General features: G+C 46.2%; 1 protein-coding gene across 1 annotated transcript in view; it reads right to left on the bottom strand.

Annotated features, from left to right (window-relative positions):
• Positions 1-226: 226 nt before the first annotated feature.
• The window catches only part of Cul1 (cullin 1), a 50,482-nt gene continuing 36,736 nt past the window's right edge, over positions 227-13,972 (bottom strand). Inside the window, exons 9-21 of the mRNA XM_033764476.1 lie at positions 11,291-11,398; positions 11,105-11,211; positions 8,946-8,994; positions 8,442-8,573; positions 7,535-7,652; positions 5,699-5,775; positions 5,201-5,332; positions 3,939-4,031; positions 2,861-2,908; positions 2,698-2,780; positions 2,019-2,124; positions 1,496-1,609; positions 227-707 (exon numbers count right to left, since the gene is read on the bottom strand). Coding sequence (XP_033620367.1) covers positions 627-707; positions 1,496-1,609; positions 2,019-2,124; positions 2,698-2,780; positions 2,861-2,908; positions 3,939-4,031; positions 5,201-5,332; positions 5,699-5,775; positions 7,535-7,652; positions 8,442-8,573; positions 8,946-8,994; positions 11,105-11,211; positions 11,291-11,398 — 1,248 coding nt within the window. The 3' untranslated portion in view covers positions 227-626. The remainder of the gene's footprint in view (positions 708-1,495; positions 1,610-2,018; positions 2,125-2,697; positions 2,781-2,860; positions 2,909-3,938; positions 4,032-5,200; positions 5,333-5,698; positions 5,776-7,534; positions 7,653-8,441; positions 8,574-8,945; positions 8,995-11,104; positions 11,212-11,290; positions 11,399-13,972) is intronic.

Consider the following 13,972-nt stretch of genomic DNA (forward strand, 5'->3'; position numbering starts at 1 on the left):
CAGGCCTGGACTGGAACCTGAGGCTGCTGGGCTGCACTCAAGTCACCAGAATGAGTCTCAGAAGCAAGCTTGGAGGCAGACGAAGTTGCACAGGCCAAAGGTCTTCAGATCACAGTGCAGCCGCTTGGGCTTCAGAAGACACTGGGAACAGAAAGCTGCACAATCATTTTATCTTTCATTTACATACAGAAATTAGTAAAATTTAAAACAGAACCAAATGTGACTTGTACAGAAATCCTTTAATTTTCTTTATTTTCACACATTAAAAAATGAAACACACTATACAAATGGTTTCCATAGCAGATTACACGTGGGTCCATTCAGACTTCCTCTCAAAGTGCTGCTGACATTGCAGGCGCTGCCCGACGACAGCTTCGAACAGGTGGCCAATGTATTGATTTAGATGCAGTAGCATGCAGCCCTCGCACGAAGGGTCAGCCCCTCTGTTCTTAAATTAGGTTAAATGGCGACGGTGTCCGTATGTACAGACTTGAAATGTATCAGTCCTGAGCAGTTCTGCTGGGAGGCCAAGGCCAGGGTTAAAAAGGGTGGTCCGCGTGGCAGCAGGCATGATGAGCTCTCCTGCTGGCTGACCTGCTGGGTTGAGCTCAGCCCCTCCACAAGCGTTAGGCCAAGTAACTGTAGGTGTCCTTCTCTCCATCCACTCGCTCCAAATACTCCTTCTCGATCAGAATGTCAATGCATTTCTGGGCATTAATTTTGGAAAGGAAGAGAAGTGAGAGGGAAGAAAAACCACCACCAGCACAGAGGCCGACCCCCCACACCCTCTGTCTCAGTGGCTGTCCACTGGCCCTGAAAAGCTGTGTGGCCCAGAACTTTACTGCCCAGACACCAGACACTCGGTGACACTTGCTGAGATGACTGCTAGAGCTGGGCCAGAACCTCCCCTCCCACCCAAGCCTAGAGAGCCAGGAGCACATGGCAGGTGGCAGCTGGGAACTCAGTGCCTGCTTGGTGTCCACTGCCACCCTGTGCTCACAAAGGCTACAAGTGAGCTTTCAGGAAGGAGAGACCCGCTGAGCTCCAGTTCTAAACAAGCCCCAGGACAAAGGAGCCAAGCACAACCACAGCAGAACACCTGCGTGGTGACTCAGGACCAAACAGCACCACACACTGCAGCACACGGACTCTGTGATAATGACACTCACGTCCTCAGTGCTCATCCTGAGCTGGTGCTGGCAGGCTGTGCCCATGTACCGCCACACACTGCCACAGCCAGGTAGGCAGCCTGGGAGCTTGGGGCTTCAGGGATGCTGGCGACCTTACTTATTTGGTGTATGTCACACAATGTGTTTGCTTGGCAAAAATTACTAAGCTATATACTTTCAACTTGTATACTTCTCTGAATATGTATTCCAAGAGACAGTGTGGAGCTGCTTTCCTTTGCTGCGCCTATCCCATGCGTACAAGCCGCCCTCTTACTCCTCTTGCCATCTTTCCCTCTAAGCTATACCCCAGCGCTGCTATTCCTCACCTTGATCACCGGAACCCGGGGCTTGAACCTGGAGGACAGCTGCGTGAGGACCTCACCGAGGAGCTGCTGGTGCTTCAGGACCTTACGCATCTTCATGATGCGCACAATGGCTGCCTGTGCAGGACAAGGCTGTGTGAGCTGGTGGGAGGCTTCACCACTGTGGGTGCCACCTCAGCAGCCCGTGCTGCTTCCTAGAGGTGACAGGTCAGGTCCAACTCCACTCGCCCAGGTCCCAGCATGAATGTACTGAACAATAAAAGCGTCTGGGTTCCACAAGTGATTTTAATAAAAAGGGTTAAGTCAATCTTCAAAGCCATGGAAGCCACCCACCCTCCCTCAATAGCTCTGCTTCCATTTGGTCTCATCTCCACTGCCACACTGACCTGCCTCCTGACATGCAGGGCAGGGGGACTGCGCTGGTTTACCATGTGTGGGGGATGAACCAGCCAGGTCCCAGCACACGATCCATTGTGCCCCCAGCCTCATCCTCTGGGGAAGACTCAGCCCAGAGGGCTCTAGTCACCTGGATCAGGAGTTTGCGGTCCTCCTCAATGTTTTTGTGTGTGGTTTCCTGCTCCTGCTTCTGCTCAGTTTTCATTGGCACGTTGATGTTAACTCTTAACTTCTTACTGTCGAGAAATGCGAGGAAAGCCATCACTGTTGTTTGCAAAGGGAGGCAAGAGGGCACAAAGGTTCTTCCTCCTCTGCTGCACAGCTTCTGCCAATGACCCCGAATGCCTTCCACCCAACAAGCTGTTACAGGGTACTTTCCTGCTTTGCCAGTAGCAGTGACAAATAACAGTGACATTCACGCCTATAATCCTAGCTGCTCTGGAGTTTGAGGGAGAAAGACCACTAACCTGGACAACTTAGTGAGACCATGTCTTAGAAAAAACGGAGAGAGACGAGGGCTGTGGCTCTGTAGCAGAGCACTTGCCAGGTGTGCAAGAGGTCTGGGTTGCACCCCAAGTCCGGGCCTGATCCCCCAGTTTTGTCACGTGAAACAAAAAGTGAGACACTGCAAACTCTACAGGCAAGCCCTTTAAGGAGACCTATTTTCCAAGTAAAGAAAACCCAAGGGTGGGGCTGCCCTACAGGACAGAAGGCCTCCATCAGATCTCTGTGAGAGGCCTGGGATGTGTTCCTAGGGCCAGGTGACAAGTCTGTGGTCTAGGACCATCTGCTTATTAAATTGTTCTTACTTTTTATAACCGAGATACAATTTTATTAAAGTGTCTGGCTTCAATTCCACCTCATCAACATTTGCATTTTCGTCTTCCAAGACCTGTAAGAAAACACTTGTTATTATGTAAATCTCAGGAAATGGCTTTCTTTGGGCCTAACATTCATGATGCACAAACTTACCAGTAATTTCGACTTCAATAGAATCTGTAGGACTTGTGCCAAAATGTCCTGATTAAAGAGGAAAAGACAGTTAAAGGCAAGGGCATTTTTCTCTGTAATTACCACCAACAATGCTATAGTCTCTCCCAAAGAGGAAGACTGCCCAGAGATGGGCTTCTGAGTGGTTCCCTGCAGTACTCCCCACACCTTGGACTTCTAGAAGCAGAAAAGACCCCTTTCTGGCCCTCAACACTTTCTACATGCCTGGTACCATCTCAGTCACTGATTATAGATAGTGCTGTGGACTCTTTCGGGCTAGGCAAGTGCTCTACCACTAGCTCAGCCCTGGGATTGTGCAGGACATGGCAAGACTTAGCCCGGCTGTTGCGGAGGGCTGTGTGGTCACTTCTCAGCTCCTGGGCACTCCCACCTCATCTCCTCCGCAGAGGGACAAATGTCTCGCCCTCAGCACAGCAGGTACCTTTTCCGGCCCAGCTGTATGTGGCTAAGGCCATCAGAGTGAGGCCTCTAGTCCATTCATGGCTCAGGCAGGGAGGAGAGCAGCCCAGCCCCACAAGGGAATCGAACATGGAAAGTGAGCAGAGGCTGGGGTAGCCTTGAGAAGCCAGCTTCCGCACACCACCCTCCCACACCTGGGGAGCAACTGAGGCCACCCTGAGCTGTCGTCTCCTTGTGAGATACAGGAGAGAAGGGATCAGAAGAGACACACACACAAGAGTTTCACAGCCAGGCCCTGGCCAGGAGCTCCAGGAATGTGCCTGACCTCTCCAACACTAGTGGGGCAAATCAGGTATGTGCTGGCATGCATAGATCACTTCTCCCCCACCCATTATATGCATCTTCCTAATCCAAGTCCCAGGGATGTGGCAGTCCTGCTGCTCTCCCGAAACACACTTTCGCCCCATGGAGTGCCCAGGAAGCTGCACTCTGCAAACCTGGCTCAGCTCTTTCCTGGGTCTCCAGGCACCTTTGGGTCATGTGTGGCTGGGCCTGAGTTTTTCCAGAGCAGACATCCAGCAACCCCTTCCCTATACCGCCCTCAAGGACAAGGAAGCAGCACGTGGGCTGGCAGGCATACCATTTTGATCTGGGTGCTGTCTGTCAGCTGTTGCACAGTGTAGGCATCCTCTGAGTTGTACTGCAGCAGGATTGCCATCTGGAACGTGGACGCCTTCAAGGGCCCCCATAGAAGGAGAGAGAACAATTTAAAAACACGGGGAAAAGATCTGCAAATACAGAGACCAAGCTGACCAAACAAATTCTTCAAGCAGGTGCAAAAACACTGAAGAACTATTTAAAAGAACACAGTGTTGTGTTGCCACTACAATGCCATATTTTCCTGAAAGGCAAATCATTTCCTCTCTTTTCAAACGAGCATGAATTTTCTTCTAAATTGTGTTATGTATATAAATATACACCATACATGTATCCACACTCATTTGTACAGATATATCTGTTACACAGAGACAAGAAGCATGCATCTTCAATTTGAATATATGTATTATTATTTTTGTGGGGGGAGGGTTTAAAACAGGGTCTTGTTATATAGTTCAGGCTGGCCTTGAACATGTGGCAACCCTCCTGCCACAGCCTCCTGAGTGCTGGGATTACAGGTCTATGCCACCATGGCCACCATTATTATTATTATTTTTTAACCCTAAGTACTTTACTGTGAATCAAAGCAAGAAAAGTCTGGCACAGTTTAGAGCAATCACAGCCATCCCTGGCCCAACACCAGACTGTGTGCCAGGCAGTCCATGATGCTTGGGGCAATACCTTGATCACTGTGAAAAGTGGACAGTGAGCTGTGCCTGTCCTAGGGGGACACAAAAGCTGAGATTCTGGTTCTCCATATATAAGCTGGGATCTGAGAAAAGTCTCTTAAATTAACCGGGCCTGTTTTCTCGCCCACAAACTGGAAATAGGCTAGTTACACATTTATTATTATTCAGCACTGAGCACTGCTATCAGCTCTGGCAGTCCTGATTGATGTGGCACTGCTGTTAGAGGGAAAGACTCATCACATGCATTTCTAGCTTCTTAAGCCACCACTTGGATATTCAGTGTGCATGGCACCAACACCATGAGACATTATCCATCTTACTTTCATACCACTGCAAGGGAGCCGCCCCAATGTCTCTGAGTGCAGGGAAGGTGAGGCTCAGAGGTATGAACAGTTCCACGCTTCAGACTATGGCGCCTGTGCTTCACCCTCTGTACTACCTAATCACACACAACTCTAGATTCTGGTGTGGGAATTACCTGATTCTGACTGCTATAATTTGTCTTATCTTCACTTAGAATTTAAAATTTTTCCTCAAAATAAAAAGGTGATCTTACCTGCAAGGTGTATCTGTTTTTGAAGCAGTTAGTTACCAGTTCTCCCTTGGACAGCTGATATAACCAGGTCAATTTCCTGCCGCTATGACGACTAGCGTAGAAAGCTGTGAATCGCTGATAACTGCGTTCCAACTGGACGGAAGCAGAACATTGGTTATGTGGCACCCATCCCTAAATGCGCCACGCAGCCAGCACTTCTAGGTACACACTGCTGCACTTACAGCACAGAACTGGCACCCCGATCGAAGTGAATACGATTGTCAGGGGTGTGACTTCCGCAGAAAGCACTGCAGACACCAGAGGGTGAAGTCAAAGCAGGTGTCACCTTCTAGCCCAGGAGGTGCCACCGAGTGCTTGTTATAGAACCACACAGACTATGCTAAGAGTAAATGGGCACCACGGGCTCGGACAGATGCTCAGCCTTGAGCCCACCACCTGGGGCCACAGCCACCCTTCCCCTCTCCCCTGCCCAGCAACAGAGGATGAAGCCAGCCCTACCTCAGACGGCAAGGCGAATGTGCATGACTGCTGGAAGGGCCATGACCCGGAGCTCAGGACCTGGATACTAAAATCCACTGTGGGATAAAATTCGGGAATGCATTTACTCAGTCTCATGATCTGAAAAAGCAGACTGCTTAGTTAATGTGGAATGCTACACATTACATGGAAAATTCTAATTGAATATAAAATTAAGAACAGAATATATCATTTCAACTCATTTTACTCAATTAAAATTAGTAAAAAGTGGAAAAGTCAGATATTCTCTTCCTTCCGAGTGAGATTTTCATTTTTGTCTGATGTAGAGCTGTGGCGCCCTATTTTTTTTCATTAAGCTTATTGGCATATTTTATTAAAAAAATTTTTTTTGACTTTGCCCTTGTGAGGCAGTGGCACAACCACTAAGCTAAATCCCCAGCTTTTGGTACATTCTAGGTGTACAACTTAACATTCATCATTGGGAATGTGTATCTTTACAAGATATCTTGGTTCTTGTTTTACCCCATTCCTGCCCTCCCTTCAATCCTTCTACCTATTTACAAAGATTTTGTTTCCATTTTTTCCTTTTCTCATATATTTTTCTCTTCCCTTCTTTCCTTTCTCATACTCCTCCCCTTTATAGCCTTTCTTCCTGTTTCGCATTAGCTATTATACATTTTGATTCTTATTTATACTTTCAGTTTCTCACACCAGAGAAATTATTTGGCTTTTCCACGTCTGTCCTATTTATTTCATTTAAGAATGTGGCCTCGGGCTGGGGATTTAGCTTAGTGCTTCTGCAGCCTGTCTTGCAAGCAAAGAAAGAAAGAAAAAGAAAGAAAGAAAGAAAGAAAAGAAAGAAAGAAAGAGAATATGGCCCTCCTCGGGCTGGGGATTTAGCTTAGTGCTTCTGCAGCCTGTCTTGCAAGCAAAGAAAGAAAGAAAGAAAGAAAAGAAAGAAAGAAAGAGAATATGGCCTCAGTGTGCAATCATTTAGCCCTAAATAACTAGTTTCTCCTTTATGGCTGAGTAGTACTCCTTTTTAGGGAAAAAAACCAAACAAACCCCAAAACGCATCTTCTTATCCAGACTCCAAGTGATGGGCAGCTGGGCTGTTTCTAAGTTTTAGCTATTACAAACTGTTGTGGTGCCCTATGTTACTCTGCTGTGCCTACGATCATTCTCTGCAGTGACCAATTCAGTCTACTCGGGCCACACTCCGGGTGATAGACACAACAGCCCCCAGTGTAAGGGCGCTGCAAGCCCAGGTACCTGCTGCCCTTCCCTTGATGTGTGCCCCAGTTACTCCTTCAGAGGACACAGTGGAGACACATCTAACTTACAACTCACAACAGCATGTCAAATTTAACAATGGGAAAGCCTTACAATCTGAGAAGAGCAAAACTCCACTTTTTATTTCAAATGACAAAGACTACCCCGATGATGTCAGCATAAGCCTGGTGCAACAGCCCACTTTACTCTCTCTATCTCTATTCTACAGTCCAGGGGGAGTCCTGAGAATTAAAAGTTTTGAAATGGATCCAAAGTTAGGTGCAAAACAAAGCTGAACAAGCCCGGGAGCCCCTTCTGTGTGTGCAGGCTGAGAAGTCAGTAAGCACAAGAGGCCCTTAATTGGGACCCAGATGCAGCGTGCAGTAGCCCCGGGTTGCTATGTGACCTGGGCTGAGACCTCGGATTGCCAAACGCTGTCCCTGAGTGGCGGAGGAACATCCTGTTTCTTCACCTCTGAATTTAAGACAGAATGTCTACTACCTTCACACCCTCACTTACCCCTCATTATTTATCTGCTAGAAACAATTCTGCTGTGAAAGAAGCCCTGAATTACTTGCTACTCACGGTCCAGGGGTTCCGAATTCGTCAGGTGCTTTTTGAACTGCTCATTCAAGTCTTTGCTTACGCCAATGTCTTGAAACATCCGCTGGAGTTTGGAGGTATACTCAAAACCACAAGCTTGCTGAAATGAATCCAGCAAATTGTCTCATTAATTTGTACAGAAATATAAATGTATACAAAGAAACTCAGAGAAGTCACAGTATAATTGTACAAAATACACTAAAATTAGTAACATTTAGTTACATTTTATAGTATAAATATGCACTGATTCAAATTAAAACACTCTCAGCTGTGTGAAGCAGTGACTGCCTGTAATCTTAACTCTTAAGGAGGCTGAGGCAGGAAGATCACAGGTTGGGAAGCCAGCCCAGGCAACTCAATGAGAGACTCAAAATGAAATGGTATGGGCCTATATAGCTCAGTGACAATGTGCTTGACTAGCAATAGATGAGGCCCTGGCAAAGCAAAGCAAATCAATAAAAGCACCCCACACCACTACCCAAGGGAATTCTAAGCACAACAGTTAGTTCTTCATATACCCAACAACCATTATCTGAGCACCTAGAAGCAACAACGTGAAATGATTTGTCTCTCAGCACTGCACTCTTGGCGAGTGCCAAGATGGCAGAAGTGAGGAGGACTTGATAGCAGACGTCAGGCCTGACCCTCCTGCAGGTGGCACAGAACCAAGCAGAATGTGCAGACAGTGCACGGTCAACTGCACAGCGCAGGCGCGGGAGGCACCAAGAGGCAGAGGGAAAGCATTGCTGGTCCGATGGTGCGGTGGGTTTCAGCAGTGCATAGTACAGCTCACACTGCACAGACTCCTCTGCCCACACCGAAAGCCTAGAGAGATGAACAGCTCTGCAGCAATGTCCAGACCCTGGCTCCAGGGAAGGGCAAAACTCACCTTCAGCTTGGAGATCATGCTGGCCTCGGCATCATCACTAGCGCTGTTCTGGTGCACCAGCCTCTTGGCCAACATCTTTGCATAGAACTTCTGGAACACATCTTTGTCCTCGATGTACTTGAAGACAACCATCTGGCAATGCCCAGAGAATAGGTTAGCGACACTGTACCCAAGCTGACGGGCCACATGCTGGCGGCCGGCAGGGACTTGGTCTCAGCTGGGCCTGTGTGCCAATGCACATGGCAACATCTCTGTCTGGGGGTTCACAGTAAGCATTCCCATCAGCCCCTCAAATCATACCACACTGACTAGACTCCACCCCAGTAGGGAAAATGCCAGCACTGAGAGTAATGGCTGCATGTAAGGAGCAAAGCATAAAGCAAAAATGGAGTCACTGACGAGCACTGTGGACTTCTTGGATGCCCTATGTACACAGCTCCATGCACAGCCTGGAAAACAGCCCCTGAAAATGGGTTTCTACCACAAAGGTAGAAAGCACCTTACCACTTGATTGAGTGTGTCTTCTAGTTCCGCCTCTTCTGGGTTCTTGGAACTGAAATTTGAAAGAAGGCAATGTGTTTTAAAAACAAAGGACCAAAAATTTACACAAGCACCCTTAGCCCAGTCATCCTATGAGAACATGGTTTGGAGCTCAAATGACCAGCGCGCCTCAGAATGATCCACAGATAAGGGGGGTCGGCAGGCCGTGAATTGACCACTCAGAATAGCCAAGGGAAAAGCAACACAAGAGATTTATAAAAAGCTTCCAAAACAGGAATGAAGTTTTCCTTTAAAACAATCCATTTCCATATCAGTCAACAAGCTCCACTTTTCCAAATGCTTTTTACAGTCTGTTATAATTCATCCCTGAAAAAACCAAGAGACATGCTTCCCCTTTTCAGGACCTAATAACGAAAGATAATGATACAGCTTAAACTATAGCTGTCTGCTGCAGTCGGTAGCTGTACCTACAAAGCTGAGAACTGACTCATTCCTGCTATGAACAAACAGTAATCAAAGGTGACTTCAGGGTAAATGAAATTTTTCTTGGGAGAGTTCTTCATAAACGAGACTCCTTAATTCATACAAAATGAAGGAGCTGCTTATTAACAAGTGCTGCTGAGGCTTTTGAACTAAGAACCTCTAGCCCTGTTCTCTCCTCAGCAGGTGGCAGGTGGGGCACTTTCTCCCTGGATGCCCCTCCCCAGAGTGGCTGGAGGAACAACACATTGCTGCCCTGCCTGCTTCAGTGGCCTTCAAGGAGAACACCTCAGGGACGTGAGTAAGGCAGTATGCATACAGAAAGAGGGGCCACAGGACATTTGTCTGTCCAACAATCTCAATATCACATACAGCATCATCTCCACACTGAATTACTCACATTACAATACAGCTTTAAAAAGTGACATCAAGTCCTAAGAAGCATTTTAGTAAATCCTTTTTCTTTTTTGGACAGATCATTGGGGTGCCTGGATACAACTGCTAAATAATACATTAGACCAGCATGGTAATAAGTAGAAATAACTACAAGTTCTCATTGGCATAAGGGAATAGCTTTCTGACAGAAAAGAGATGGCAATTTTAAAAATTAATTAAAACTACTTTTTGAAAAAGGGAAGCTGGGCATGGTGGGGAATGCCTGTAACCCCAGCATTCGGGAGGCTGAGGCAGGAGGATCGCTGAGTCTGAGACCAGCCTGGGCTACACAGTGAGTTTCAGGTCAGTCTCAACTACATAGTGAGACCCTGTCTCAAAAAACCAACACCCCCCACCCAAGGGATAGATATTGACCCCTACCAAATTTTTTCTCCCATTATCTACCAAGGAGACCACACAGAGTTCACTGTTATCACAGGGAATGATCTCAGATTTGCTATTGCTGAGCAGCTTTACATTCCTGGGAAGCTGTGTATACTGGTTTGCACAAGGACTCTGGTACACTACTAACTTTGGACTGGTGGCATTTTAAGACATCTTCAGCTCTCTTCAGTGAGGCTTGCCTGTAGTCTTTCTATGCTGGACGTGAGGCATTTGAGTCTTTGTTTTGTAATGAGGCTGTGTTAGCCTCTGAGAGCTGTTTAAATGCTATTTACTAGTAAAACCAAAACCAGCTCAATCTGGGGATGTGTGAAATTACTGCAACAGAAAGCCAGAAGGAGATCGACTCCCTTCATGAAAATCTTCAACGTGTGTTGTGACAGCTGGGATTGCAAAGCAAACCGTGACCACTTCTGAAGGGAACTGGGAAAGGGGAGGAGACTCGGAGGGAAACCAGGGACAAACCCGCAAAATCTGAACTTGCAGACACACAGTGCTGGGGAGAGGGCCACAGCCAAGTGTGTTGTGCTGTCTCCACCTCTCTGTAAACTCAGATGAGGAGAAGTAGACCATGGAAAAGTCATGACTAACAATCAGCAATGCAGCTATGCACCCATTGAAAAGAGATCTTTGAAACACATAGTCACAAAGTATTGAAGAACACTTTTCTGCTGTTCACAAACAGCCACTGGGAGCTGGTACAGATTTAACTGGAAATGTGATGCATTATCTCTCTCATCTTGAAAAGTACAAAGATTACACTTTAATGTATATAAAATGGAATGTCTATTTTAATTCCTCATATCAAAGCTAAGATTGTAAGAAAAAGGAATCATTCAATATACCTTTTCTTCAACAAGGAATCACAGTATCGAGCCAGCAACTCAGGAGATTTACTGGACGACTGAGCCATTTTGGTGACTGCATTGTTGTTGATGAAGCGACCGCAAGCCTGTATTACACAGAAGAGAGTTAGAGGACAGAGACCCACCCACCTGTGCTTCCAGAAGGCACAACAGCAAATGACTCACTTTATCCAGTGCAGCCACAAAGCCGGCGTCATTGTTGAAGGCTGACATCACCAGAGCATTGTATTTTTTATGAACATCCAGCACTGTCTGTACATACATTTTGGGGTCCTTAGAAAACAAGAAAAAAATTGGATATTGAGAATTAAACTGCACATTTACAAGTCAATATGAAATGTTCTAAAGGGCTTATTAGGGGCATCTTTCAAGAAGTTATGAATATGATTAAATACTTTCAGTTTTACCACTGAAATATACAGGACATTCTATTTGTATATAACAGAAAAGAAATTACATCTGCCAGACTCAAAATTAAATACTGATTTCAAGCCCATATTTAAAATAGCAAAGACAGGGCCGGGGATTTAGCTCAGTGGTTCTGCCGCCTGCCTTACAAGCAACAAGGTCCTGAGTTCGATCCCCAGTACCAAAAAAAAAAAAAGCAAAGCAAAGACACAGATAGGTGTAGTGGTACCTGCCATTAATTCCAGCCCTCAGGAGGCTGAGACAGGAGGATTGTGGCAAGTTTGAGACCAAACTGGGCCATAGGACAAGATCCTCTCCAAAAAAAAAGACAGAAAAAGCAATAATGCAGTTCTTGAAAATAAAAATTTCAAAGTCTAAGTGTAAAGTGACAGCTTTGTTCAGACATTTTCTAAAAATTCAAATTCTGAACTTACTAGGCAAATAAGAGACAGTGGATGTGCAATGGGTGGAGACTTGGGCACTGGGCTAGTGGAGAGAGCACATCTCCTTACAGCAGTCACAGAATGGAAGGGCGGGGAAAGGCAGCCGCCAGAGAAGCCAGGAGGCGATGCTCTAGGAGGTGAGAGGCAAAAACACTTTGTGGCTGACACCGAGCACTCCCTGCGTGGTAAACTCCTGTGGCAGCACAAGGACCTTCACACCCACAGGTGAGGCGGACACAACTGTTACAGTTGGAGGAACAAGTCAGAACTATGCATGTGGGCCAGGCTCAGGAACAGATGGGTGACGAGTCTGACACAGTCTCTCTATAGCTTTACAAAGGGAAAAGGCCCAAGGGCCAAGTCAGAGACACGGGTGACAAAAATGGTATAGCAGGCGACAAGCCAAGGGACAGAGGTCTGTTACAGAACAGCTGGCAGTGCTCTGCCATTGTTCCCAAGTTCACAAAGTATGCATTTACAGCATTCAGAAATGAGGAACCAGAACCCCCAAAATTCTCATTATTCTGCATTTTGGGTAACATTTTACTTGTTTTTAACTAATAAATAATCATTTAGAGGATAACTTTATAATAGAAAAATTAAAGTTTCAGAGGTTTTCTATACAAAAAAAAAAAAAGAAAAAGAAAGAAAGAAAGACACAATAAACCCATGAGCTATAACTACCACTCTGGCTGAGCCAGTTTCTATAGCTTTCTGATTGTGTCTTCCCTCTGCCTGTCTTCAGCCACAGAGAAGCATTACCATGTGAATTCAAATAAGGGGCACTCTGATTTCTCAGTGAGGTGAACAGAATGTCGAAGTGCTAATTTAAGGCTTTGCTTGCTTCCAAAGCTTGCAGTTTTTGGAATACCACTCATACAATTATTATAAAGTACATTTTGTATATAAACATATGAACACTTACTTTTTTTTTTTGGTACCAGGGATCAAACTCAGAAACTTGCCCTTGCAAGGCAGGCACAGCGCCACTGAGCTAAATCCCCAACACTTGAACATTTACTTTTTACAAGAATCACTCAACATTAGCAGGAGACAAGGAGGCACCTACTGAGTGGCCCTTGAGTATCCCGGCAAGGCCAGATTTTGCCCATGCCTGTGCAGCACTGCCCTGGCTGAATTCTCAGAACCAGTGATGACTCTATGCTTACTGCTACTGTGTTTCTCAGGAGCATGACAACTTTTTCTCCTTATTTCTCAGGTTTTTTTTTTTAACTAATTTTTGTCAGATTTGGGGTTTGGAAAAATACAAATTTCCCAAGAAATGCCCAGAAGGACTTTCCATGTGGGAAGAAATCTTTGCCAAGTTCTGGACTCCAAATCCAAGGTTCTATGTACTCAAGAAGACCCAGCACAGTGAGGGCAGGTGGCCAGGGAGGTAATGCTGAAATAGGAATAGCAAGGGCAAGAGCATGCCCAAATCCTGGGCTGGGAAGTGTGGACTCTGAGGGCCAGAGAGAGACCACTCAGGAGCTTCCAAGCTTCCCCTTTTCTAAGCAAGTCTTCCCAAGGAGTTTCTCCAGCCTATTGCAATAGGAGCTGCCTCTCTGACAGGGCATCAGCTTAGTGAGGCCCCGAGGCTAGTATGATTCTCACACAACTTCACAGAGAGAAAATATACTTTGCGAGTCTAACATAAGTTCTATTTATCTTATCCATCCTTAAAATGGTAAACCACAAAGAAAACACATGGGGGTCAAAGGCTCTTCTCTCATGGAGAATCTATATAAAGATGGATACAATTTCTGAGGATCAGCTGTGGCTAGCTATCATGACAGCACTCAAGTCACCCAGTGACTCAGTGCCACCCAAGAATTCTGTCAGAGGAGGACATGGGTCGCTACAGCCTGCATGTATAAAAGGCCGGAACAGAACTTGGGCACCCATCCCTCCCTAGAGCCACTGGAGGAGCATGTTCAGCATCCGTCTTTTATGGGGCCAGAGGCAATAAGAGCAGGTGAAGATATAAGTACTACGT

Source organism: Fukomys damarensis, unplaced genomic scaffold (genome assembly GCF_012274545.1).
Source record: "Fukomys damarensis isolate Sample0158 unplaced genomic scaffold, DMR_v1.0_HiC HiC_scaffold_16, whole genome shotgun sequence".
In the NCBI taxonomy this organism is placed as follows: domain Eukaryota; kingdom Metazoa; phylum Chordata; class Mammalia; order Rodentia; family Bathyergidae; genus Fukomys; species Fukomys damarensis.